General features: G+C 39.3%; 1 protein-coding gene across 4 annotated transcripts in view; it reads right to left on the reverse strand.

Annotated features, from left to right (window-relative positions):
* Positions 1 to 26,690, reverse strand: part of LOC134212501 (sodium/potassium-transporting ATPase subunit beta-2) — an 84,612-nt gene that overhangs the window by 4,998 nt on the left and 52,924 nt on the right. For all 4 annotated transcript variants that reach the window (XM_062690438.1, XM_062690437.1, XM_062690434.1 and 1 more), the window contains exons 3-7: positions 19,295 to 19,435; positions 14,199 to 14,318; positions 13,962 to 14,125; positions 13,795 to 13,905; positions 13,552 to 13,720 (exon numbers count right to left, since the gene is read on the reverse strand). In XM_062690438.1, the coding sequence (XP_062546422.1) occupies positions 13,552 to 13,720; positions 13,795 to 13,905; positions 13,962 to 14,125; positions 14,199 to 14,318; positions 19,295 to 19,435 (705 nt within the window). The remainder of the gene's footprint in view (positions 1 to 13,551; positions 13,721 to 13,794; positions 13,906 to 13,961; positions 14,126 to 14,198; positions 14,319 to 19,294; positions 19,436 to 26,690) is intronic.

Consider the following 26,690-nt stretch of genomic DNA (forward strand, 5'->3'; position numbering starts at 1 on the left):
TTTCGACCTTATGTCCATATCGGCCAAATTACATTTTCGGCCAAGTGGGTTTCGACCTAATGGCTTGTTCGGCCAAATAACATCAAGTCAATCGACAAACAGCCGTTCGAATACCACTTGGCCGGGATTCTGCCAAATCACACCTAGCGCCAATAGAAAAATTAGCCCATTTTTTATCTTCAAATCTAGTTTTCGTGTAACAGACTCAATCCATCACAAATCGTATCAAACATCCGTCAACCTCATAAATGAGGATATCCAACAATATTAAATATGTTCCGTCTTCCTTTTGTAGATGTTATTTTGATAAGAAAATTATTTAGCCTTATTATTTTAATTATTTTGATTACTTTCAGTGCGATGTATTCACTTGTTATAAGACGAGTTCATACTATCACATTTAATTTTACCACTTGAAGTCATGTAGTAGAATTAAATGGCATAGTACGAACTCCTCTTATGACAAGTGAGCACAAGTCAGTCAAAACGACACTTGGAGCGGTTTTGCAGAACCCCGACCCACAGTGACTAAACCGCGTTTAATTAATACTAGTTACTTTATTATGTGATTTAGCGTAATAATGTCTTCTAGGCATTTTATTAGTAAGTTGATGAGCTTCTTTAGAGGTATTTAGCTTAATGATCATTACCCATTTTTTAACATACAAGCTTCGTGTCTTCACAAAACTTGTTGTAAAGCTTCCCGTGAAAAACTTTGTCGAAGACGCCAAGGTCGTAATTTCATTTTTTTCACTTTGAAACCTGGATTCCGTTTTTTGCACAAAAAGTTTAATTCCAAGGAGTTTATGAAACTAGGCACCATGCGTCTCCATATGCCTGTATGCTTATATTATTTTTTTCATCTCACTTTTAGGGGGATCGATCATTAAGCTGAATACCTCCTAACTTACTGATGGAATATCTGGAAAACACCATTAGGCTAAATCGTATAATAAATTTATTATTACATAAACGCGCTGAAAAACGATTTTCGCCACTGTGCGACCTCTTGATTGAAACACATATCTAGCCGAATCTCATGTTGGCGAATTGAAAGTTTGGCCAAAACGGTTATTAGGTCGAATATGGTTTGGCTGCAAATGTCATTTGACTGAAACCGACATAGAGGAACGGTTCGGCACTTCATCTCATAGTTCCCATTTCCATCAAAAACACAGCAATGAAAAGGAGTTTGATTTATTTTTTATTTTTGTGATTTTTTCAGCAGTGAGCACGTATGTTAGCATAAAAAAGCAACGAAATTGGTGCTGTATTTCTTTGTTTTGCGATGAGATGAACATATGTTCAGTTAGATGGAAAACGGAACAGTTCCCCTACGACCAAAATGGACATACGGCAGAATAGAACAAACTGTCGAAAGAGATACACGGCCGAACTGATATTTTCACTGGAAAAGAAGTTTGACCTAAAAGGTCCGTGTAAAAACAGAATCGGGTGTATACTCCTGGGCTTTGCGGACGATATCGACCTCATCGTTAGTGTTGTGCTGAATCATTCTCAAACGATAATGATTGCAGTTTTCACGTGAAAAAATTGCAGCTGATACGCAAGAAGAAGCACGGCGGCTTAAATTTGCATGTTTTGGCGTAGTCTGGCCACCAAATAGACACTTGAAATAGATCGACTCCATTCCTTATTGTAAATTCCATCTATTCCATGCAATTCCTTGCCCCGCAATTTCTATAGACAATCCTGGCCTAAAATCAATCCTATCAAATTTATCCCCAATTTCCCACCATATCCAACACAACCCTTCCGTCGATCAGATCCACCGACACTTTGTCCAGCAAACCGAACTGCCAAAGGTGGAACGGAACAGTCCAGAGGGATGCCAGACATACAGACATGATACAGACATTTGGTCTTGCATACATACATCATACTTTTGATTAAAGTTACAGACTTTTACAGACATTCAGTTTTAGAAAAATTTGGGCGGCCAAACAGAATCCTGTTGGGCTATCCAATTAAGCCATTTTGGGTTTCCAAACAAAATTGTTATGGGATTTCGTAAGGATTTTTATAAAGTTTCCAAACGGTAACATTTTGTAATTCCGAGCGGAGCCTTTTAGGCTTCTGAACGGGATTCCTTTTGGGTTTCAAAAATAATCCTTTTGGAATTTCAAACGGATAGATTCTTTAATTCCTTTGTGAAACCTAAAAATATTCCATTCAAAAGTCCAAAATGATCCCTTTCGAAAGCCCAAAAAGAATTCCATTACGGTGCCCAAAAGACATCTGTTCGTACGGATTTCTGTACAGAATTATGCGAACTTTCGAACGTAATCCTCCTGGGTTTACTAACGGAATCCCTTCGAGTTCATCGGAGACGAGCCAGCCTCGGACTGAAAGTCTTCTTAATAAAGACACAAAAAAAAATCCCTTTGAGTTTTCGAACGAAATTCTTTTGGGCTAGAAAGTAATCTTCCAACGGAATTCCGATGGGATTCTGAACATAATCTTTCTTGAATAAAAAATGGAATACTTTTGGTCTTCCGAACGAAATCCTTCTGGAATTTCCAAAGAAATACGTCTAGACTTTCAATTGGAGCGTTCTGGGCTTCTGAACGGAATCTTTTTCTGCTTTTGAACAAGGGATTCCCATTAGAATACTTGGGCGATTTCCTATCGAAGCCTTGAAAGGATTTTGCTCGGAACTGCAAAATGAATCGCTTAGAAAACCCAGAAGAGTTCTTTCCGAAAGCCAAGAAGAGCTCCGTTCAGTTCTTTTTTAAGTGATGAACTTTGTACTGAAATCATTACGAAACTACGAAAAACTACAAAAATAAGCTCCGTTCAGAAAACCAGAAAAAAAATCGGTTCGTAAATCCAAATTAATATGGGTTTCCAAACGAAATTATTTGGAATTCTGAAAGGAATTCTTCTATATTTCTGAACGAAATTCTTATAGGCTTCCAAAACAGAGTTCTTTTGGGTTTTCTAAAGGAACCTTGTTGAGCTGCTGAATGAAATTATTTTGGACTTTACTTTCGAACGGATTCCTTCTAGACTTTCAAAAGGAATATTATTGGAATACCGAGTGGAACCTTTATAAGCGATATCCTTTTGGGACTCCGAAGTCTTAAAAGATTCCGTTAGGATGCCAAAAGTATTTTGTTAGAAAGCACAAAGCTTACTTGTCTTTAGTATGTCGTACTTGACTCGACTACGTATTACAATGACTTTTTGATTATTGTAACGTCGATATTCTACGTTTTCAAAAGTGCACTGTTTTTCAATAATAATTGTCTAATTCCTGTGTGTTCTAAACTCTATACAGACAAATACAGACATTTAGCTGAGATTGATACAGACTTATAAAAAATGTATCTGGCATCCTGACTGCGTGGTGAAATATTGGGATGAAAGAGCTTTCCTCATCGCAGTGATCCAAAATTTGCCTGCTGATGAATGGGAAAATCGAACATCGGAAGCTTCTTCACGTGATGCAACGGGTGGCGGACGGGTACTGTCAACACTGTGACATACAGGAACCTGAAACGCTCCTTCACAAGTTTTGTAGCTGCACTCGTGTTGGCCCGGCCTGGACGGTCCTACAGCAGAGGCTAGCCGGCTACACAAATGGTTAGAGGCGACTGTCGTTCGAGGACCTCACGAGACCTGCTTTGCCAGGAATTGGAAGAGCTGCGCGAGTGGAAATTCTCCGCTTGTTTGTGAAATACATCGGCTTTGTTAACGAGTGTAACGATAGAATTGATGTAAACGCTTTAAGGCCTCCCCAGACCTAAGCGATTTCATCGCCGCGACGGCGACAACTAGTCGCCGCGATTCTATCGTTGGGTCGCTGCAAGCAATGTTCTATTTACGCTTCCATACCAACGGCGACAGAATCGCTGTCGCCAAACGATAGAATCGCGTCGCGACTGTCGCATCGCGTGTGTTTGGGGGAACCTTTAATGTTCCAATTAGATTTAAATTGATTTGATAACGATAAACTAACAATTTGTAAATAACTGTACATAAAAAGACAAAATAAAACTGAATTTTAACCACAAAAAAACTTCTCAAATGATGGTGTCAAACGATAATAAATACAGAATTATCATTCAAATATAAACCTTACTATGTAATACTGGCTAAATGTCCACAGTCTCGTTGTATCTTCTGTTTGGTGTTGTAGTTTCGTGGTAGAAAGAAAAATGCGTTCGAAAAGTAACGGTAAATGCTTCAAATCAAGATACGATTTTGAAACTATTCGCATTCGCTGGCGAGTTTTTATCAATTGGTAATTTAAATGTGTGATCGCGTGTTAGTGTTCATCACCCTCGATTTTTTGAAAATTTGATTTTTCCCATCCCTGCTCATCATAATCAATGGCAGGGCAGTAGTGTAGGCCTTTGTCCCACTAAGGATGGAAAGGGCAAAGGGCTTTACCATTATTTCTACCAAGACAATGTACTTGGTTGCGGGTAGAGATAGAGGTACAGACCCCATTCAATTTTGGCAACACGTTCGGAACATTTATGTTTTTTTTTTACATTTTTTTTCGTCGGTTTGATATTTAGGCGTTTATCTTGAAAAAAAAATTACAAATAAAAAATAGGTTGTCAAAATAGAATTGGGTCTGTATACCTAGTGGTATTGATGCCGAAGTAGTGTGTTTGAAATTGTTCAATGAAATTGTTTTCAACACTTTGGAACACATGTGCCATGTGACTATGATGTTTCCCGTGAAGCGAAAAGACGTATTGCTGTGCTGTTGCGAAAAGAGCCTTCGGCGGATTATGTATCCGATTTAGGTCCCGCTGCATGCCGTCGAAAACGAAATGTGCTCTATATAAAACGTTTGGAGGGACATGAAGCGGACATGAACGAAAAGTCCTACGTACAGTACTTGGTGAGAAACTAGAAAATGGTGTATTGCGCAGGCGCATGAATCACGAGCTGTACCAAGTGTACAAGATGAAAATATTGTGTATCGTATAAAATACGGCAAATAGTGGGCTGGTCCCTTAGAGCGGATGTCGTGAGAAAGCATAGAGAAAACAATATTCAACAGAGATAAAGGCCGGCGAACGGTAAGTACGGTAGGTGCCGTGGAGCATAGAAATCCGTACACTCAAGCACCTCGATATGTGAAAAAGGGTCTGGAAATTTGAAAATGAATGCGAATGAAACGTTTATCGTTTTTTCTTTATTAAAGAGGCTTTCAGCTCTTGGCTGGTTCACCTCTGGTACCCGTTTATCGTTGATGCAGGAGCACGAAGGCCTCTGCTTCCAAAGTGTTGCGCATTTACACATTAGAAATTACAAACAATATGATAAAATAATTAATTAAAGCAACACCTCTTGAACCGAAATCCACCGTGGAAGGATTTCGAACCAAAGGATCAAAATCCGTATGACTATTTTTAACTAAATATATAAACTGTAGGATACTAATTGACTAAACTACCACTGTAAATAGTTAAATACGAACCTTGATAAACGATGTCTTTGATTTGTATTTCGCTTATCTTACTTTATTAATCGTAATTTGCAATAAAACCGCACTTAGTTTTGATGAAATTATGTACTACACGCTTAATAATGGCGCCATAAACTATGCGTTTGGTGACGATTTGTTTTTGATTTAGGTTGTTTTAATTTCAAAGCCTACTTTCCATCTCAATGGCCTAAAACCTTACTGTCAAGTATGTGAACAGGATAAGATAAATTATTTGTAAACTAATTACTTTAAATCCTCTATAATTTACATATTTCCTGAAGTGAACGGATTTCGGTGCTGTACAGATTTGGGTCCCCCACGGTAACTACAAAAATGTGTGAACCGTCATGGGATTCGAATATAGAACATCAAGAAAAATGGCGTTGGAGTGCAGTCACTACAGGTAACAGGTAAACTTCGATATAACGTACATATCGATTTCAAATTTGTACGTTATATCGAATTGTTCGTTATATCGAAGCATGAGTAATCATCCTTATTTTACACTATTTAAATGTTGTAGTATCATGTACTTTATGAGCGAATATTTTTTTTATATAAGGCTCAGCTAGCAGTCTGAAACATCTTTTCTTGTGAACAATTCCTACAAACTTGTTCGTTACTAAGGAAAATGACCCGAAGAATTGAATTCTTCATTTTATATCTCTATATAAAACACAGGAAATAAGAGGCTAAGAGGCATTGGAAACACAAGGCTTGCTTCTCGTTGCACCGCTTGATTGAATATTAATTCATTTAGTGGATTTAAACTAGGGCACGATAGGGCACGTGACTCGCCAAATTGAATATTTTTACTGAAATTTAATTATACACGCCAATATTTTTCTGATATCACGCATATTTTTATAAATTTATTATTATTTCCGATGGAATTTCTAGAGCAGCTCCTGAATAAAAGTCTGGGGAAATGTAGGATTTTTTCATCGGAAATTCCTTTAATATTTATTCAGAGATTTCATTTTTTTCTTCAATAAAACCATACAAAATACCTGAATTCTATCCAATATTTTGTTGAATGTACTATCCAAAATTTTTAATACTTTCTTGAAGGACAGAATGTTTGAAGGAATTTTTGATGGAATTTTCAACGAAATACTCAGAGATTTCCTAAAGTGATTTCCAACAAATTCCAAATGGTATTTCCAAACTATTCCCTAAGGAATTCCTAAAAAAACGAAAGATTTTCCGAATGGTATTGGTAGGAATTTTCGAAAGAATATCTGAAAGAATTACCAAAATATTTTCCGTAGATATTTCAAAAGGAGTTTCGGAAGGTATTTCCGGAGAATGTTTAAAATGAATTCGGGGATATATTTCAAAATAAATGATTCGAATAATTTCCGAAAGAATTCCAGGGAAAGTTCTGAAGTCCGAAGGAACTCCTGAGGTAGATTCTAAAGTAATTCTTAAAATTCATTCTTTCAATTTTCGAAGAAATGTTGAGGAGGAATTAAAAAATGATTTTTAGATTTATTTCCGAAGGGATTCCCTGGGGAATTTCTGAAGGAAATCTTGAAGCAATGCCCAAAGAAATTCTTGGAGAAATCTAAGAATATCGGAAGTTCCTTCAGGAGCTCAATTTAAAAATCCTTCAGGAATTTGTAATTATCGGGTAAGTATGCCCAGCGCTATGCTGAGACTCCCTGAACCAATGGCTTCAGGGTCGGCACGCTCCCCTCAACTCGCGAGCAGGAAACACTCGCAATCAAATGCAGGAAAACCCACAGAGCTTCACTTTCGACACTTTATTCACTTCTGTCTTCACTCTCTCTTAAAGCTAGTTGGCCTGTCTTTAGAGCCCCTCTTCCTGGCAGCACTGCACCACTCCATTTCTTTCCTTCCTCTTCTTCCATCCTTCTTTCTGTGGCCGACAACCCGGAAGCGAGCAATTCTGTTCGCTGCGGGCTTACCAGTGGTATCGCCGGGGTGGCTTGGGGATCTTCCTCGCTCCTTGCTTCATTGCAACTCGACCAATAAGAAGACCGATTGACTAGGCCGAATTCGGAACTAGGGAATGACGTCGCTTTTTTGGGGTTTTCAACCCAAAAACAGTGGGGTTGTCCTCAACGCCTTCTCTTGTTCCACACACTTTCTTCTCAACTCTTCAACTTCCAACTTTGGTAACTTTGTAACATCCGTTTGCTTCAAAATACTTTGGAATAGTGACCGGATCCCAGGGTCATGACCTCCTTTTCCAGGTCAGTCACCTCGTCTCATAGTATCGAGCCAATTACGCTACCCCTTAATGACTTATTAATGAAAGTGCTTCTGTCCCTCTGGTGTTGGGTTGGAGGACTATGATGAGTGGTTGGATGCGGTCATATAGGGTAGTGGAGGCTAATCATTCCCTGCTCTACTGCAGTTGCTAAAGTACTGGGAAAACCTGTACATAAAGACGAGTTTTACCTGCCATTCACAAACAATTCACGCATTAGACTACATTTTCAATAAGTTCTTGGCAATACTCATCACATAACATAACCAGCACTTATAAATTCGTTTAGAAATTACCCAGGAGTTTCTTTGAATTTTATTCTAGATTTTTTGAGAAATTCCTAATTTCTAAAAGAATTGCTCAAAGAGTTTCCGAAGGGATTCTGGCAAGAATTTCCGGTGCGGTGGTTTTAGGATTTTCTTGAAAAAAATTATAGAAAGAATTCGATGTGGAAGTACTGACATAATCTCTAAAATAAGTTCCGAAGGAATTCCTAAAAGAATTTTTGAATTAATTACTAAATTCATTTCTGGAAGATGTTTTGAAGAAATCCCTCCGGGAACAGCCGAAAAAATTTCTGCAGCAATTCCTGGAGCATTTTCCGAAAGAACAACTACCTGTGGCTATTTTCGAAGGAAATCCAGGAGAAATTCCAGATGGAACAATTCCAGAAGGAATTCTGGAAGGAGCTCCTGAAGGAATTTCCGAAGGAATTTCTGTCGAAATGTAGTAATTTCTTCGCAAATTCTATTTGTAGTTCCTTCCTAAATTCCTTTAGGAATTGCTTAAAAATGCATTCAGGAAACTCCTTCGGAAATTCTTTTAGGAATTCCTTTACGAATTGGTTTCAAAAATTTCCTCAGTTTTTTTTATTTCCTTCATGAATTGAATTGGATTTTTTTTTTAAAGAATTAATTTGTAAAGTCTTTTTGGAGCTCTTTTATAATTTCCTACAGGAATTCCTCCACAAAATGCACCAGAAATTGTTTTGGGAGCTCCTATAGGAATTTCCTCTAGGAATAATTAAAAAATATTCTGGTACACATTTCAAGCCTGGATCTACAATACCAATATTTTACTCGATATTGGCTGACTTAGACCTGAAAACAATCCGTCATCAATTCTGACTTTGACTAATATCAACTAGACATTTGTCCATAGAAAATGTCTAAAACCTCATTAACTCAATATCATCCAATACCTCGGGAGGATTCTGAGGATAGTGCAAACTGGGGAAAACAGTAATTCTTGAGGGACTGATACTTCTAGTGAAGACACAAACACGTTGAGTAACAAACGAACTTGTGGAGATTTTATTAATAACGTGTTAACAGGTTGGGATTGTGTAACGGAATGAATGTTAGGAAAAAATAACAAGTATCGGTAACTGCGTTAGCAACCAGTGCGAGAGTTGGGCGATTGCTACTGTGTTAATACCCCCTCTCAATCGGCCATTCCAAGTTGGTAGCACAGATCTTCTAGACGCTTCCGATCCATAGGCTTCGTAAACATATCTGCCAGTTGGTGTTGAGTTGCTATATGCTCGATTTTCAAACGCCCACTTGCAATATGATCACGTAGAAAATGATGTTTTATGTCAATGTGTTTTGATCGCTTCGATTCCAAATTGCGGGACATTCCTATGCAACCCTGGTTATCTTCAAATATGACGAAGGCTTCTTGTACTTGTTTTATTTTTAAATCTTCAAGAATTCCAGCGATCCATATTCCTTCAGATGTCGCAGAACTAAGGGCCACATATTCGGCTTCGCTAGAGGAAGTGGCAACTGTTGTTTGTTTTTTGCTTGACCATGACACCAAGTTCCCGAAAACCTTGAATATGTAACCACTAACTGATTTCCTGTCTATGGTATCTGATGCCCAGTCGGCATCCGCGAACCCAACCAACGGTTCTGCTTCAATGTGCCGCTTGAATTCAAGACATTTTGATTTAGTTCCCTTCAAATAACGAACTAATCTCTTCAAACATTGCCAATGGGAAGATGATGGATTCTGTTGAAATCGTCCAAGGAAGCTTACAGGAAAACATACATCCGGTCTGGTGCATAGCATGATATACATTATGGTTCCCAGAAGTTCACGATAAGGTTCGCTAGTAGAATCACCAATACCAGGCAACATTGAACCTTTTTCCATAGGTGTTTGGACCGGATTGCATTCATTCATCCCAAACCAGACCAACAGCTTGTCGATATTCGTTTCTTGAGATAAACGCATACTGCTTCCTTCCTTATTGGAACATAGTTTGACTCCTAGAAAATGATTGGCTTCTCCACAATCTGTCATATCGAAAATTGACTTCAGCTGCTTCTTAAGGGCCATTATTGATGTGTTCTTCCTTCCGGCACAGGTTTCAGGGATGTGAAGTAGGCTTTCGTATTAACGAGATGGTCACTCGATCCAGAGTCTAATTTAAAAACGATCTTCCCAACGCTTTCTCGCTTGAAATTCCCTCGATCCATCATGAATGCCACTGCTTTGGAAGAATTCGCCACATTTGCATTTGCTTTACCTTTCCTGCAATCCTTTTTCATATGGCCTCTTCTTCCACATGCATGACATTTACCGTTGAACCTTGCTTCTTTCCTTTGTTTGTCACCAACAAACGCCGCCGGCTTGTCCTCCAGGGTGTAGTTTCGTTCGTTTCGCTTCGACTCTTCATCTATCAGACGAGTCTTCATTACTTCGTACGTTAGCTCGTTTTCAGGTAAGTTTTCTAGAGCAGTTACCAGTGCGTCGTATGATTCCGGAAGTGTCAACGCCAGAGATGAACAAATATCACTTTCTTCTAGCTTTGATCCCGCCATTCGCAACTGACGAATTAGGTCTTCAAATTCCAGCAAATGAGTTCGAATTGAGCTGCCGTCCTTTAGATGCAATCTTGCAATTTGCTTCCGGATCAGGGTCTGCCTTCCAGCTGATTTCTTCGCAAACGTATCTTCGAGACTCTTCCACATTGCTTTTGAAGTGGCCTTATCCCGGACACATCCAAGATACTCGTCAGACACGAAACCCACCAATAACGCTTTGGCCTTCCTATCCATTTCTTTGAATTTGGCCGCTTCGGCAGCTGCCTCAGGAGCGTCCTCTACGATGGCATCCCACACGTTCACAGACTCCAAGTAGGTTTGAACACGGAACTGCCAGACGTCATAGCCTTTCCCAGCGAATTGCTGAATTCCGTTTATCGCAGCTTCTTTGCGTTGGTCGCCCATAACCTCTTGAGGGACTGATACTTCTAGTGAAGACACAAACACGTTGAGTAACAAACGAACTTGTGGAGATTTTATTAATAACGTGTTTGTGTCTTCACTAGAAGTATCAGTCCTTCAAGAGTAATGAATGCCTCTAGCTGATTAAATTGCAATTGCTGCAAGAATGTCATCCCTACAATTTAGTAAATCATAACAATTTAGTATCTTTTTTTTGTAATAACTACCCAAATTGAAATTATTTTTGAAAGTGTACGTTATAACGGGGAAAAATGTAGGGAGTGAGTGCTAGTAATGGATCCCGTGCGTATAATGGACCCCCTGAACAAAAACCAAGAGTTTACGCTTGAATCTACAATTTCCTGCAAACTTCCATAGGATAAAGTTGCTTCACTTATCAGGGTAGTAGTTGGATACAATTGTTTTGCACTGGGAGACTGAAATTTAGTTAAATTAACTAATTTATGAATGTAAACGCGTTAGAGGGTCCATTACTAGCACAGAAGGGGGGGTCCATAATAAGCAACAGGAACATGTGGAAATGGAACATGTAAATCGAATGAGAGGGAGGACCATAATACGTATGTAAACAAACTCGATCTTGCGTATTATGGACCCGGGGGTGGCCATAATAGGCAACCTGGCTACATAATTTTAAAATACATATTTTGGTAGTAAAAATAAATATTTTACCATGTGTTATGTACGGTACGCGATGCTGATACCTGTTGCTTGTCATCTAGTACTGCAGAATGGCAAATTGTCATGAGTCTTACTCTAGCGAAGCGATTGAAGTAAGTTTCCCTCGTTAAGGGGTCCATTACTAGCACTCACTTCCTACGCTATATCGAGTGACGTTATATCGAGTGTACGTTATATCGGGTGTACGTTATATCGAAGATTACCTGTATTCATGGCCACCCTTTTCCCCATACCATCACATAGATCAGTGCACGAATCTTTGCTATCTCTTTTCCATTGATAAAAATGAGAAAACAACAGGGCCACTAGCTGTCAAATTTGATTAGTACTTGTCCTGTTGTTTTCTAAATTTCAACAGCTGGAAAAGAGATAGATGATGTGATGATGTCACCGTGCAATGGAGTATTTACTGCATGGAGCAGCTAGGTTGTTTGTTCCATGAAGGCTACTCTTTCTGCAATGACGGCACGAAAAGTATGAAAGAAGTGAGAAAACGAGCAAGTCCAAAGGACAAACGGTTGTCTTTCATCAGACCTTTTTTTTTGTTTTTCGCAAAACGATTTATCAGCGAAAATCAACGTGAGTGAGCATTCTCTGCTCGTGAGAATAAGTGAGACTTACGATAATTGTGTTGCTCTACAATACGTCAGGGATCAGTGTATTGACGCTGTGCCAGCTATGTGATAGGTATCACTTGCATCAACATTCAACACTCATGATCGCATAGACGTTGGCTCGTGTTAGCTTTGATCAGAATGCTCTTGTGGTATTTCTGCAGATGCCACCAGATGTTGTTTCAGGCAGGCATTGCAATATCATCTGAGCACTGGATATCATCTTTGCTTGTGCAAAGATATTATCCCTAATCAAAGAGCACTCTGGAAAGATATTATCATTTGAGCATTTGATGATGATCCTGATAGCCAGCGCGGTTTGAAGATTGTTCACGTTGCGAGGGCGTTGCTACAACAAAATCAATGGAAAAACTTTTCTCCATGGCGAACATTGCATTTTGTTTACTGAGCAGATAGATAACTAAGATCGATATCCCAGCATATCATCAGTATCTTTGCTCAGAAGATCGAATGATGGGATAAATTGCAATGCCTGGTTTCAGGACACAAAAAACATGATGTTTTTAGAGTAGATCCGGCCTCGAACATACTCCAGACAGTGAAATTCATAGGGTTCAGGTCAAGCGAACTTGCTGGCCGCTCTTAGCTCAAAATGAACCCTGAAAAACCTTTATGCTACGTTTAGACAAGGCAAGTGAATTGAGCAAGTCGCTTGAATCGAACGCAAACTGAACGTGTGAACACCTTAATTCAATTCACTTGAACGAAAAGAAAGTTGAACATGTTCAACTTTTGGCAAGTAATTGAATTCAAATGAGTTGTTCAACTCACTTGCCTTGTCAAAACGTAGCATTAGTTGAGTTTTCTCCACTTTTTGAGCTGGCGTCTATTCCTGTCTTAAAACCCAACGAAATCCGCCGAATAATACTTAAGCTGAAAAAGGTATGACGTTTGGATCAAAGATTAGGTAGAAATGAATATTTCAAAATGTGGTTAAATTATTAAATGGATTTTTTAATATCAAATTTACTATATAAATACGCATTAGAACTAACTTTTTCAATTAAATTACTCCACTTTATGACACTTTGAAAGCTGTAAAAAAACTTTCGGTTTTTATTTTCATGTAAACAAATATTTGTTTATAGTAGAGCTGTAGTATATCAAGTTTTGGTGTTATTGTAGCAAACAAATGACAGTTGTCAGAATGCCAGCATCTGCCTTCTGTCAAAAGATACGTGGGGGTTCCCACAACCGAACCACCTCCCCTTTAAAAGACAGCTGCGCCGAAAGGCAGCTACTTTCCGTAGTGAAAGGCAGAATATCGATACTTACGCTTAGGGCTCTCGAAGTGAACCGCAACGATCGGTGGCAGGTATCCTTCGATGTTCTTGAACGGGAAAAAGTATCCTGGGAATCCTCGGCGGGGGATGTAGTTGATTGGGCCGATATGTTCGTTATCGGCTGGATTCTCACCGGCGCACGAAACCCAAACAATGTTGGCCTGTGGGGGTGGGGAATGAAACATTTTCCGAGTTTAGATTTAGGGTTTTGCGCCACATAGTGGGAGAGACTCACGTTCTTATCACCTCGGCTGAGTTCGGAGCTGATGTGCTCCCGGAGATCGTCCGGCATGGTTTCGGGCAAGTTGTCGGAAGTATTGTACAGATGTGGAACCCAGTTGAAGATCTATATTGAAAGAATGTTATTAGCTATTATGAGTGACTGAATTTCCACTGAATTACCTTATTCAACTTGAGGAATATGCATGGGCTCTTTTTCTTGAAGTTGTATCGATTCGCCTTGGTGCAGGGGCCCCATTCGTTCATGGGAACTCGGCAGACCTTACCCTCCGGTGGAGGGGTGTCGAACGAGCAATCGACACGATTTTCTTCCTCTTGGTGGTATACTGTGGGTGAATTAGGGGAATTCAATATACTTTTGGTTCACTGGTGGTTACTAATGCAGCAGCAGCAACTTACCATCCAAAAATTCATCGATTTGTGATGTCCACGCTTCAACGTTTCCATTGTCGGACGCCTTGTACCAAATTAACGTACTCTCTACGTTGTCTTCTTTGGGCATCGGCCGGAAGCCAAGACCTGTTCGAATTTAATTGAGGAGATTTGTAAGGTATGATATGCGGAATGATCGAAGTCTAGATACATGTGAAAACATTTTTGTCTAATGCAGTTTTTTGATGTAAAATGGTATCGATATAAAAGTGCTTTCAAAGAGTTTCAAGCAAAATCTTAACCAAGTCTATATGAGTTAATGAGAGTTTTCATTGGAATTTCAAAAGTATGTGTTTGTTGGGCCGCGAGTATTTATTTCTACACATAATCCTGCCTCATTACTTTATTCTTCTATCAATGGCGTTGACGGGGATTAAAACCAGGCGTTCTGAGGTGAATTGCGAACACGCTTTTCATTGGTGGCCTACTAACTACAATCTCTTGCGCTTAGTAGCCTGAGGACGTAGCTGCTTTGATCGATTTCTCTTCATCAATTACTACTTCTTGTGCAACTTCTGGTAACTAATTCACAACAAGTGTGCTACTCGGAGTCCTGTCCTAGCATAATAGATCAGCGACCGTGTATCCTGGAATTCCGACCTTCTCTTCCCGTTGAACGAACCAACTTTCGCCGCAGTTTAGAGGTTGTTTACGAAGGATTCACCGAATGGAGGGATTCCTTCAACTGCTTGCTTATGGCGTCTCTTATGATGATCTGACATTGTTGGTGTTTCTCCCTATAAACCTTCAGGGCCCACACTTTGAAGAGATGATTGGGAGGAAGCTTCATTAGCACAGCTCTTCGAGTCTCCCCAAAAGACCCGGGAAGGTAGGGGGTTTGTGGAATGAAAGTGTGGGTAGCACCTAAGTAGGATGGGTCGGATGAACTTCGGAGAAAGAGGCCAGGACGTGCACACGCAGTTTTTATTTCTGCACCTTGGCAAAATCCACACAGCCGTGTGCTAAGCAAAATAAAAAATTGGATATTCCGTCAAAAATGAGGTTTGTTAGCTGGGTTTCGGCAAATTATTTGCTGATTTTCAGCAACTTTGACAGATATCTCAGCGAAAAACATGTTTGCTGGGGCTCGGTTGTGCGAATCTCGGTAAAAGTTGAACAAATTGCTGAGATCCCGGTAAAAAAATAAGTGTGTGTGTGTGTTTCCACTAAGTTTCGCAGAATATGATGGTAGGTCACTCAGACTGCGTCGCCATGATGAAAGTGGGAGAAGAAGCGTAAGCAGATATTCGGAAGTAGTTGTGATTACTCCAAAAAAGATCCCAGTGTGCCGGTACAGTGAACTCTCCCTTACTCGATATTGAAGGGACTAACGAGTTAAGGAGGTTATGGAGGTATCTAACGAGTTATGGAGGTATTTCTTCTCATTTCTCACTTCCTTCTTCTCACTCCTCACTTTTTAGCTCACACTTCTCACTTCTCACTAGTCACTTCGCTTCATTCATTTATCACTTCTCATTTTTCACTTTTTACGTCTCACTTATAACTTCTTATAGCTCACTTCTGATTTCTCATTTCTCACTTGGCTTTTCTTTGCACTTCAAATTTTTCGCTTTTCATTTCTCACTTCCCACTACTCACTTTTCACTTCCCAAGTAGCACACGCAACATCTTCCTAAAAGCACGTTGTTTCTATTCAGTTTCATTAAAGGCATTGGAAAAACATCAAAGCACGAAAAAGTTGCATCAAGATGTCAAAAACGTTCGAATTGTGATCAATGTTTCATTAAAATTGCAATGCAGTACGTGTTTGACATTTGAAAACAAACAAACAAAGAATACTGCACTTCATGTTGCAAACACGAAACAAAATCATTAAGTTGCATATTTTTTACCATGTTACTTCAATGCGTCTTTCAAATTTTAATTGTTTGTTTAAATAAGGTTGCAGAAAAGTTGAATGTGTCTTCATGTTTAATTTTGCATCGTTCAACGTTTCGACAACTCACATTTTTTTCATGTGATGGTGCAATCAAGTAACAGGAAACTCGAGTACAAAACTTCATAATCGTATGGTTTTTATTGTGAGTCAACATCCACTCCCTTCGAAGTGTTGAATGGTGCTGTGGTAGAGTGAAGGACTATCAATCACAAGATCCATAAATCGAATCCAGTTTTATATTTTTATTTAATTTTTTTCCGCTGTAGTATTTTGCAACATTATTGTAATTTTACTGCAATCGAAGGATGTTTCCGTAGGCTCCACCTCTTGCGCTTTTTAGATTGCAAGAGAGTTATATTTGATGGCACAAACGCAAAGATTATTTCTTCCCGAATAGTTGCAACACAGTGAAATGTTCAGTAGTGAAACAATTTGTGCTGCTTGGGTTCTTACATCGTACATCTCATTTTTCATTTTTCACTTTTCACTTCTCACTTAAAATTTTTAACTTCTCGCTTTTAATTTTTTACTCTCTTTTCTTATTTTGTATTTCTCACTTTTCACTTCTCATTACTCACTTCTCTCTGATCACTTTTCCCTTCTAACTTCTAACTATATCGTACATGCAACTGTTGCTGACAACATCGATTTATCGAGGGGGAAATGCATTGGAAAATTACTTCCACTTTGAGAATATCGAGTACGGAGGGAACGCAGTATGCTAGATTCAAGGAACTTTGAATTTCATCGAGTTAGGGAAAATGTCGAGCTACAGAACATCGAGTTAGGGAGAGTTCCCTGTAATATCAATGGAAGTAGCGGAGTGACCATTTAAGAAAGAGGCCGAACCATCATTGAGGGAGCCTTAATCTGAACTCCTTGGAAACCTCGAGGAGGACAATACCATGGGAATCATCCTTTGAATCACCCAGGCAGGATGTTGGGCGTTCATGTCTCCATGGAAAAGGAGAAAGAGAGTGTTCTAAGCCTCTAGAGTGGAACCACTTGGGAGGTAAAGTGTTGATGACGATAACCGGCATGCTATGGCGGAGTCGGACTCCTGTTACTGACAGGTCCTCACTGATATCCATGGCGTCTCGCAAAGCTCCAATCGCCACCGAGAGCCGGAAGTTGGCTTTGATTTTGCAGGACCGTTTGTATAATCCTCTGAGAGAGCGGTCCATAGAGGCTGTGAATACGCGGGTCAACCGCCTGAAGGCTAATGACTCAAGGTGAATTACCATTGCATTTGCGAGTAGTCCGTGATTTGGTATATTCCATAAACCGTTAATATTGCACTGGATGCAAAATTTCACTTCCAGCGGAATTCTAATTATTTTTCCTTCAGTCAAGATTATTATTTTGGTCATTATCTTTGTAGATTTTAAAATCATTTGGCTGAATGCAGTTTGATAAAATTCTATTAAGCCGTTCAAAATGTTTTCTACTTGTTGTGCGAGGTTAGAAGCGCAAAAAAGTGAGAAGTGTGAATTGAAAAGTCTTACTGCTCATTTTTCACTATACTGAAAGCGAGTAGTGAATCGTCTCAGTAGAGAAAAAAATATTAGAAATTAAAAGTGAGGCTTCTCTAATATATTTTTTCTCATTTCTTACTATGAGAATCTGGAAGTGTGAAGTAAAAAGTGAGGTATGAAAAATGAAAAGTGAGACGTCCTATTTTCAATGTTGTTTATCCGAAAGTCACTTGGCGGAGAGCCACTATACCGGAATTTGTGTACACACGACCGAAAATGTCGTTCGGCTGAACTGGTCATTTAACTGAAAAAGTCGTTTGGCTGAAATTGTTTCAAGAAAGAGCTGTTTGGCCAAAAGGTCACACAGCCGAAAATATGGTTTGGTCAAATACGTCATCTGATCGAAAATACCGTTTGGCAGAAAAGTCCATTTGACCTAAACAGCGTTTGTCCGATCATTTCATTTGGCCGAATATGCCATTTGACCAAAATGGTCGTTTGGTAGTAAGGACACCTGCTGAAAGTCTCGATAATAAAGACACAAAAAAAAAAGAAAAAATAGTAAGGACAATTTGACCTTGAAGGAAAATATCGTTAGGAAAAAAAATGGAGAAGTAAGAAATGAAAAGCGAGAAATGGGAAATGAGAATTGAAAAATGAAATGATATGAGAAATAAGAAGTGAAGAATTCTTCTCATTTCTGACTTAGATTCTTCTTTTCACTTTCATATTTTAACAGTGAATGTGAGAAGTGTTCTCTTGAAATGAAGAGTGAGAAGTGTGACTCACTTCTCACTATTCACTGGGAAAGATGATAAGCGTAAAGTGAGAAATGAGAAATAGAAAGTGACAAGTAAGATGACTCGCTTCTCACGCATATTTTCACACTTCTCACTGTGAAACGTGAGAAGTGGGGAATAAGAAATGACAAATGAAAAGTGAGACGATAGAAATAAGAAGTGATAAATGTGGGATTAAAAGTGAGTTTTCATTTCTCACTTCATAATTGTCACTTTCTTATGACCTGTTCGGACAAACGATGTTTTCGGCCATATGACCCGTTCCGGTTAATTACTTTTTCGGTCAAATGGCCTTTTTGCCAAACGACATGTTCGTCTAAATGGCCTATTCGGCTAAATTACTTTTTCGCCCAAATCAATTCCAACCGAAATTTTTGGCCAAATTGACCGTTCGGCTAAATTTCTGCCAAACGACCATTTCGACCAAATGGCATGACCTGTTCGGCCATATGTCCCTTTCGACCGCACGTCGCTGTCGACCAAATGTTATTCTACCGCTTTGACCAAATGGAATTCGGCTAGATGGCCATCGGCCTAACGTGTTATTTGGTCAAGTAGCATTCGGTCAAATGGGTTTTGGCTGAATTACTTTCGGACAGCGATTCTTCCCCGCGACATTCGAGCAAACTGGCCCCATTTTTTCTCGTAGTAAATTTAAATTTTCAGATTCTCAATTGACTTAAGGTAATGATTCATTTGTGGTGCTGACGTTCAGGGTCAATTAGGAAGCAAGAAATTCGGGGTGGTAAATCGTCCGGGGTGATGTCATAGAGTTAATAAAAATGTTCATCGATGCATGTTGTCAGGAACAGAAGTTTACTTGGTTTCTGAGAATTACTACAGCTGTGAAGCTTTACTTTAAAAACAAGCGGACAGAAAATCACTTACCTGGATTGGACCCTATCAATGATTCAGCTAGTTGATATTTCGGCATTTTCATATCTAACGTCTGCCAGAACACTGCTAGCATCGCTGCGAAAAACCCAATCAACGCTGCGTAGAATACCAGGTAGAAGAATAGGATTTTCGCTGGAAATGAAAAATAAGAGGTAAAAAACATTAATATTCAATCATTAGTATTCGATCATATTCTAAAGGATTTTTAAATTAAATTAAAATAGAGACACAGCCATCTTATTTTGGAACCATAAAATAGAAATAAGTTTCTTGTAAATGTATTTTTCAACGCTCAATTTGGTTCGGCGTTTGGTGGCATCGCAATGAAAACGTCGTAAAAATTCCACCCGTGCACTTGATCATGATTACAGCAGAAGTGGAGCGAGAGAATATGGCGTCGTAATTTCTCAAAAATAACTTTATTTTAGGGCGGCGAAATACACATCTATGGTGGCAGTGAGCAGAAATCGTAAACCGTGGAAGAAATTGCAATTCCGAGAAATTGAATCCTGTTCACTACAAAGTTGCGTTTTCGTCCACAATGTGTTATGACAGGCAGAACTGGATTGGGTCGATTAGCTGTTTTGTAGCAATGTAGAGTAAATTTATACTGCTTGGGGTGAAATACCAATCCCGTTGGATCTGTAGACTGTATTCGAAAAAATTGATACATATCTACGCCGATAACTTTGCGTATCAGCATTGTATCAGCATTAAAAGCAGATGAACCTTTGGCTGAAGGAGAATCATACGACCTAGTTGTGGGCAGTCAGCATTAGAAACTGAAGACAGTCGACCTCCTAGAGTGATCTGATAAAAAATCAATTCACGATGCGTGAAGTGGGCAGATATTTCCGTCTGATTAATGTCTACCCGACCTCGAAGGCAACGAAGCACCATTAGGCGGAAGTGGTTTAAGAATTAGACACAAAGAAGCGTATGGAAGAAAGGTTGAGAAATGCCAGAAAACCTTGTTTTGGAAGGCCAACTGAGGGTACGGCAAGATAAGTTAGCCAAAGGTTTAAAATATATTCAGATGTGAAAGGATACTTTCGACTGTTGTGCTCAATTTTGTTTGACTATTATCGGCTCTTTCAGTCTTATAAAGCAGCTAAAACGTTATTGCATCTATTTTCCGACGTTTCGGTGTAGAAGGTGAAATATACACCGAAACGTCGAAAAATAGGAAGCCAATTTTGAACTGTACTTTGTATGCAGAGATTGAAATTTGAAAATAGTTAGGTACTATGTTTTGCAATTGCTTAAATTGTAAACCATCGAAAAATCGATTGGCGGTTCCTGCAAGTAGTTCAGGCCATAAAATAGACCCAATCCGAAGCTAACGGGTTTCCTCTATGTCAAACACATTCGAGGAAAAAAGCCATAGACTTTTCCTCCCTGCTATTTCTAAGAACTGACTGAATTCATAAACGACGACCGTTCCAAAGACCACTACCATGTGTCTAAAGTGGCTCGTTTACCATTCACTGCGCACTCGGTGGCTGTGTTCCCTTGGGCTATTGTACTAAGCGCTACGGTGCGGTGATGGCGGAGATTCATTAAATTCACTTTAGTAAACATTCTACCTTTTATCGTTTCAGTCCTGCTGGCAGAAAAGGATGGCTCCGTTGAGCCGATCAAAAAGGATGAATGGGAATGTGCGAGTGACATACATACATAGGGAAGCGTCTTTGGAAAGTTCCACATTCATGCTGGATTGCTCATCGCAAAAATTATCACACTGATTGTATTACGGTCATCCCGAGGGCAGATCTCGGTGGCAAAAAAGAGGATTATTTTTATCACTTTGGTCGCACCATTGGATCACATACAATTCCATGAGCTAACTTGATCTCATTCAATTTAATGGGGAAAAGTAAATAGATCCGTGCATTGTGGCGTCAAATTGTTGATTCAGTGTTATCTGTTTAGATGTTAACTAAATAAATGAAATGAAATGAAGTAAATAGATTTTGCTTATGCAATGCTTATTTTATTCAGAAATCCAAAATAGCTATTCGAATAACGTACTATATAAGAATTAAATAATATAGAATATAAATTTGGTGTTCATTATCGATATTTCATGGGTATTTTTACCTATTGTGACTTTCAACCAAAACTAGGTCCAAATAATATTGAAATTATTCACAAAAAAGTGGTGGGAATCTGGGGCTCTTTGCTGACGCCCCAATCCCTTATGTGAATTGTATACTTATTGCTCTTTACCGGAAAACTTATGGTGGAAAACCGCCCACATCCGCTTTTCTCTTTTTTGCATTAGTCACCACTTATGGAGACGCGTGGTACATGTATCGTTGGTTCGTGTTCCGCAAAGACCCTTTGTTTTACAATAGCGTTAGATGTTTTAGGGTAATGTGGAAAATCTCTGTTTTTTTGTACATTATCTGTGGCAGGGAAATAATACTTGCCGTTTTATATATAAACAAAATTTTCAATGGATTTGAAACCATCGAAGTAGGCATGATACTGACAGTCGAATTAATCATAATCATTGTAGTCGGGACATTTGGTTGTCAGTCACATTTACTGTACCACGGTATACAGAAAGTGGCGCTGAACCATCAAAGCTAGCATCATAGGTAAAAGATTTTCCCGCAGACTGCCACTTGCTTATGAACTTATGAACTTTACACATTTCCGTCTATTATTTTAATATTTTTTTACCCAACCTTAGCCTTGTTTTGTCCTATCCCAACCACGAGCGAATTCCCAATAGATGGTTTGACCCCGTGGTGTTCGTAACGCAATAACTTCAGAATAACTTTGTCGTTGTTACCTACTTCGTTGTTTTAGAGAAAAAATAACCCTCAAAAATAATCCTAAAATAAATGAGTAGGTTTTTTAGATTTATTGGTAGAATAGTAAATAGAACTTTTTTGCATTCAGGGCAAATATTAATTAGTCTTTATTCATAGTGTTCTGATCCTCGTAAGAATCGATTGACCTATTGGGAAGTGAGAGCAATAGAACCTATGGGTCACCTCCAGTGCAACCATCAATTAATGCTCAACATCCAGCCGTATAGGTAGAAAATGTTACACAGGTGCCAATTCAGGGAAAATCGAAAAATGATAGATGGTGTACGGCGCAACCCGAACCGATCTGGAAAACTATCAGGCTTCCAAAGCCTCACCTAGCGGGGGTTGGGGCGGTGGAAGCCTCACAACACACAACCTGAGCGTTAATGCGATTCAGACCCGCTCTCTGCCGAGTTGGAATAACAAACAGAACAAAAAGTGCTTGTGCGCCGTTGTCGAAGAGTGGAAGCATATTTTACAATGCTTGTTGCCCACCCACAGCCGCCTCATATCGCTCTCGTTTCTGCATGCTGATCGCCAGGAAAAAAAACCTATTTCCCTTCAGCATCGTACAGGGAAGCGGAAAATAGAACACCGTTGATGGCGCGGAGCGAGCGGAAATTGATGGCTTTCGTGTCCTTTTAGTCAAGGTTTCTGATTTCACATCATAAATGGGCTTACATGAGACGGCGAACACTCCACCGAATAAGCACCACCCCATATCGCGACTTGCCGGGACTGTGGATGGAGTTTTTGTGTACCGGTAATGGATGGGGCGGGTTCTGAGGGGGGCGAAGAAAGGGATTTCGAGGACGTCAACAAATTATTCATTGTCATTCGATGGCGTAATTCTTCTGTACCTTTCACGGAAAGATCCTGGTAGAGTAAGAATGGCCAAGTCTCCTGTACAACCGGGAAACGTGATATCAGACTGTATTGTGTCCTCCGTTATGGCAACTGTAGCAGCGGGTGGTGCTTGAACTGCTGATGGAAGGGGGCGGCAAATGGCTTTGTTTTTCATCTTTGATGACATTATTAGTGGTCGGTTATGTAAGGTGCAGTACGGAAAACTCAACAATCACCACACCTTGTGCCGTGTGGAAACAGAATTCATACAGCACTGAAATCTACCCATCTCATGTTTTGCCTTTCTCGTACAACAAAGTTGTACCGAAAGGCTATCATTTCACTCAAATTTGAACTTTTGATAGAAGTCCCGGAGACCCATAGTGTTATATACCATTCGACGCAGCTCGATGAGCGGAACAAATGTCTGTCTGTCCGTGTGTGCGTGTGGGTGTGTGTGTGTGTGTGTGTGCGTGTGTGTGCAAAAGATGCCATAAAAACATTAGCCAAATTTTCACATAGAAACTCTTAACTGATTTTCTTGCAACAAGTTGCATCCGACAGAGACTAAAACGCTGTTGATCACTATTGAATTTCATAATAATTGCAAATTACAAAAAATAGATAATATTAAAATAGTGATGAGACATAGTCACAAAGAACAATAATGTGTTACGAAAAATGCCGTGCATCTATGAATATTTTATCCGTGGCTTCCCATTAAGAGTTTCATCGTACTATAAAGATGCTCGTGTTGCACGCATTTAGGCGTAAGTATGCTCTTCGTTCAGTTTCATAGTACTATGAAATTGTCCGAAAGTCGAAATTCGAACATAGGAAATTCGAGAAACTTTTGGCAGCGCCATCTGTCGTCTACTAGTGTAAATTTTCTATCATAACATTAGACGGTGTAACTGTTTTGCCTTTCTTGTACATCATCGAGGTGTAAGCGTAAAGGCTACATTTATTACCTTTTACGCGAGAAAGGCGCCATCACCGCTAGGTTGATTAATCTGGGTTTTTAAAGTAAATTGTGACTTCTGTGATTGAATCAGGGCTTTGAAATAGATTGTGGAAATGAAAAAAAAATCATCTTTCGAAAGCTAGCAGCTATTTGTAAACCTCAAATCACAAGAACAACTTATTTTTGTTTTTGCCTTTCTCGTACAACAAACCGAAAGGCTATAGGATTACTCCAAAAAACAACTTTTGATAGAAGGCCCGGAGACCCATAGTGTTGTATACCGATCGCCTCAGTTCGACACACTGTGTATGTGTAAAAAAATTGTAGTCACACTTTTCAGAACTTATTATTTGTTTAAATTAGGCATACTACAGTCATCTGAAAAATAAAATTGAAGGTCGAGGCAAATACAACATGACACCGTTAATTGTATGGCCACTGTTTTTAAAGGGTTTAACCCTTTATAAGGCAGTGGCAACTATATTGCCACCAACAAATTATATGTTTTTCTATTTATTAGTAGGTAGTGGCTTTATTTGCTTCCTAGTAACACCACAGATGAATTTGAACCATAAAAAAATTCAAATGTCAATTTGAGAACAGTTTTTTTACGAATAGATCGTAAGTTTCGAGTGGAAGAAGGATTTTCAGTTATAATTCTTTAAAAAAAAAGGACAAAGATATATTTTTTCGCGTTGGTATTAATTATTTTGAATCTCCTGTGTTAGATTATTACGTGATTAGCGTGAAAAAAGCTTTGCCTTTCTATATATTTGGTTTTTGGATTTTTGACGAAATTGTGTTTTTTATCCCAAGGGTCCTTGGGAACAAAAGCGCAATTTTTTTTTCACTTATAATGCGTTTTCCGACTAGGATTCTTCTGAAAAGTACCAAAGATGGCATACATACATTGATAACTTAAAAAAATGACGAAAAATATTCCAAATTAGAAAAAAAACACACAAACATGTGCAACTGTACTTTATTTACGATCGGATCTTCTCTTCTCTAAGTAATATCTTCTCTTTTATATATGTACATAAACATGAATTTCTTTCTGTCCATCCGACCGTTACAGACTCGGAAACTACTGAGGCGTGAAAATTTGTATGCAGGGATTTTGTTTTGCCCGGAGAAGTTTCTTAGGGGCCCCAGATACGCTCCGATATGTTGTACAACTTTGACTTCGCTCCCAGGAAATTTGGTTCGGTCGGAGCAAAGTCGGATCGTCTGTGGGCAAATTGTACATCTATTGGACAGTACAACTTGCTTGTTGTACAACATAAACGGTCTGACTTTACTCTGACCGAACCAAATTTCATGGGGGAGGAGTCAAAGTTGTACAACATGTCGGAGCGTGTATGGGGCCCCTTATGGTGGTTTGAGACTTCTGCTTCCTCTGGAGAGAGGGGGGCTTCCATACAAATGAAACAGAATCTCTGATGAACTTTGACATCTGCAGAAGAGAAAGAAGTTTTAACATTTGCTACTTAGGGATTTAATTTGCCTCTTCAGAATACTTTATCGTGTCTCTAGAGAAAGAGGTCCCTTATTGGTAAAAAAATCGAATCGCAAAACAAACGTCAAAATTTAAATTATGAATTCGAAAACATGTTTACACTAACTAATTGATTTTTGAACGAGACAAAGTTCGACGGTTATTGTTTCGACGTGCAATTGTTTCTCAAAATATTGAAATATTGAAAAAGGAGGAAATATTAGCGCTAAGGGAGGACATCCCTAAACAACATTTGTAAAGGGCGAAACAGCCAAAATCAGGGGAAGAGTCATTTGGCCGAAACCCATTCGGCCGAAAGCCATTTGGCCGAATGCCACTAAGCTGAAAGTTGTTTGGCCGAATATACAATTTGGCCGTGTAGCCGAAAGGGTCATTAGGCCAAAGTCATTTGGCCGAATGGGTGATTTGGTCGAAAGGGTCGTTTGGCCGAAAGGGTAATTTAGCCGAAAGGGTCGTTTGGCCTAAAGGCTCATTTGGCCGAAAGGGTCGTTTGGTCGAAAAGGTTATTTGGCTGAAAGGGTCGTTTAGCTGGAAGGGTCGTTTGACCGAAAGGGTCATTTGGTCGAAAGAGTCATTTGGACGAAAGGTCGTTAGGTCGAAAGTGTCATTTGGCCGAAAGGGACATTTGGCCGAATAGTTCATTTGAAAAGTGAGAAATTAGAAATGAGAAGAGACGAGATTAGAAATGAGATTTAGCCGAAAAGTTCATTTGAAAAGTGAGAAATTAGGAATGAAAAGAGAGACGTCTAACTTTTCAATCTTCGTTTCTCTCTTCTCGCTGTCAAAAGTGAGAAGCGCAAAGTAAGTAGTGAGACGTCTCACTTCTCATTGTGAAAAGTGAGTAATGCGAGTGGTAGTGAGACGTCTCACTATTCATTTCGCGCTTTTCACTTTTACAGTGAGAAGAGTAAAATGAGGAGTGAGAAGTGAGACGTCTTTGTTCTCATTCTTAATTTCTCACTTTTCAAATGAACTATTCGGCCAAATGACCTATTCGGCCAAATGACGCCTTCGACCTAATGACCTTTTCGGCTCAACGACCGTTTCGACCAAATGATCCTTTCGGCAAAATGACCCTTTCGGTCATATGACCCTTTCGGCCAAACAACCCTTTCGGCCAAACGACCCTTTCGGCCAGTGGGTTTCGGCATAATGGTCTGGTTGGCCTAGTGGCATTTGGCCAAATGGCTTTCGGCCGAATTACCCTTCCTCCCAAAATCATACCAGCTTTTTGTC

Source organism: Armigeres subalbatus, chromosome 2, assembly GCF_024139115.2.
Source record: "Armigeres subalbatus isolate Guangzhou_Male chromosome 2, GZ_Asu_2, whole genome shotgun sequence".
Taxonomy (NCBI): domain Eukaryota; kingdom Metazoa; phylum Arthropoda; class Insecta; order Diptera; family Culicidae; genus Armigeres; species Armigeres subalbatus.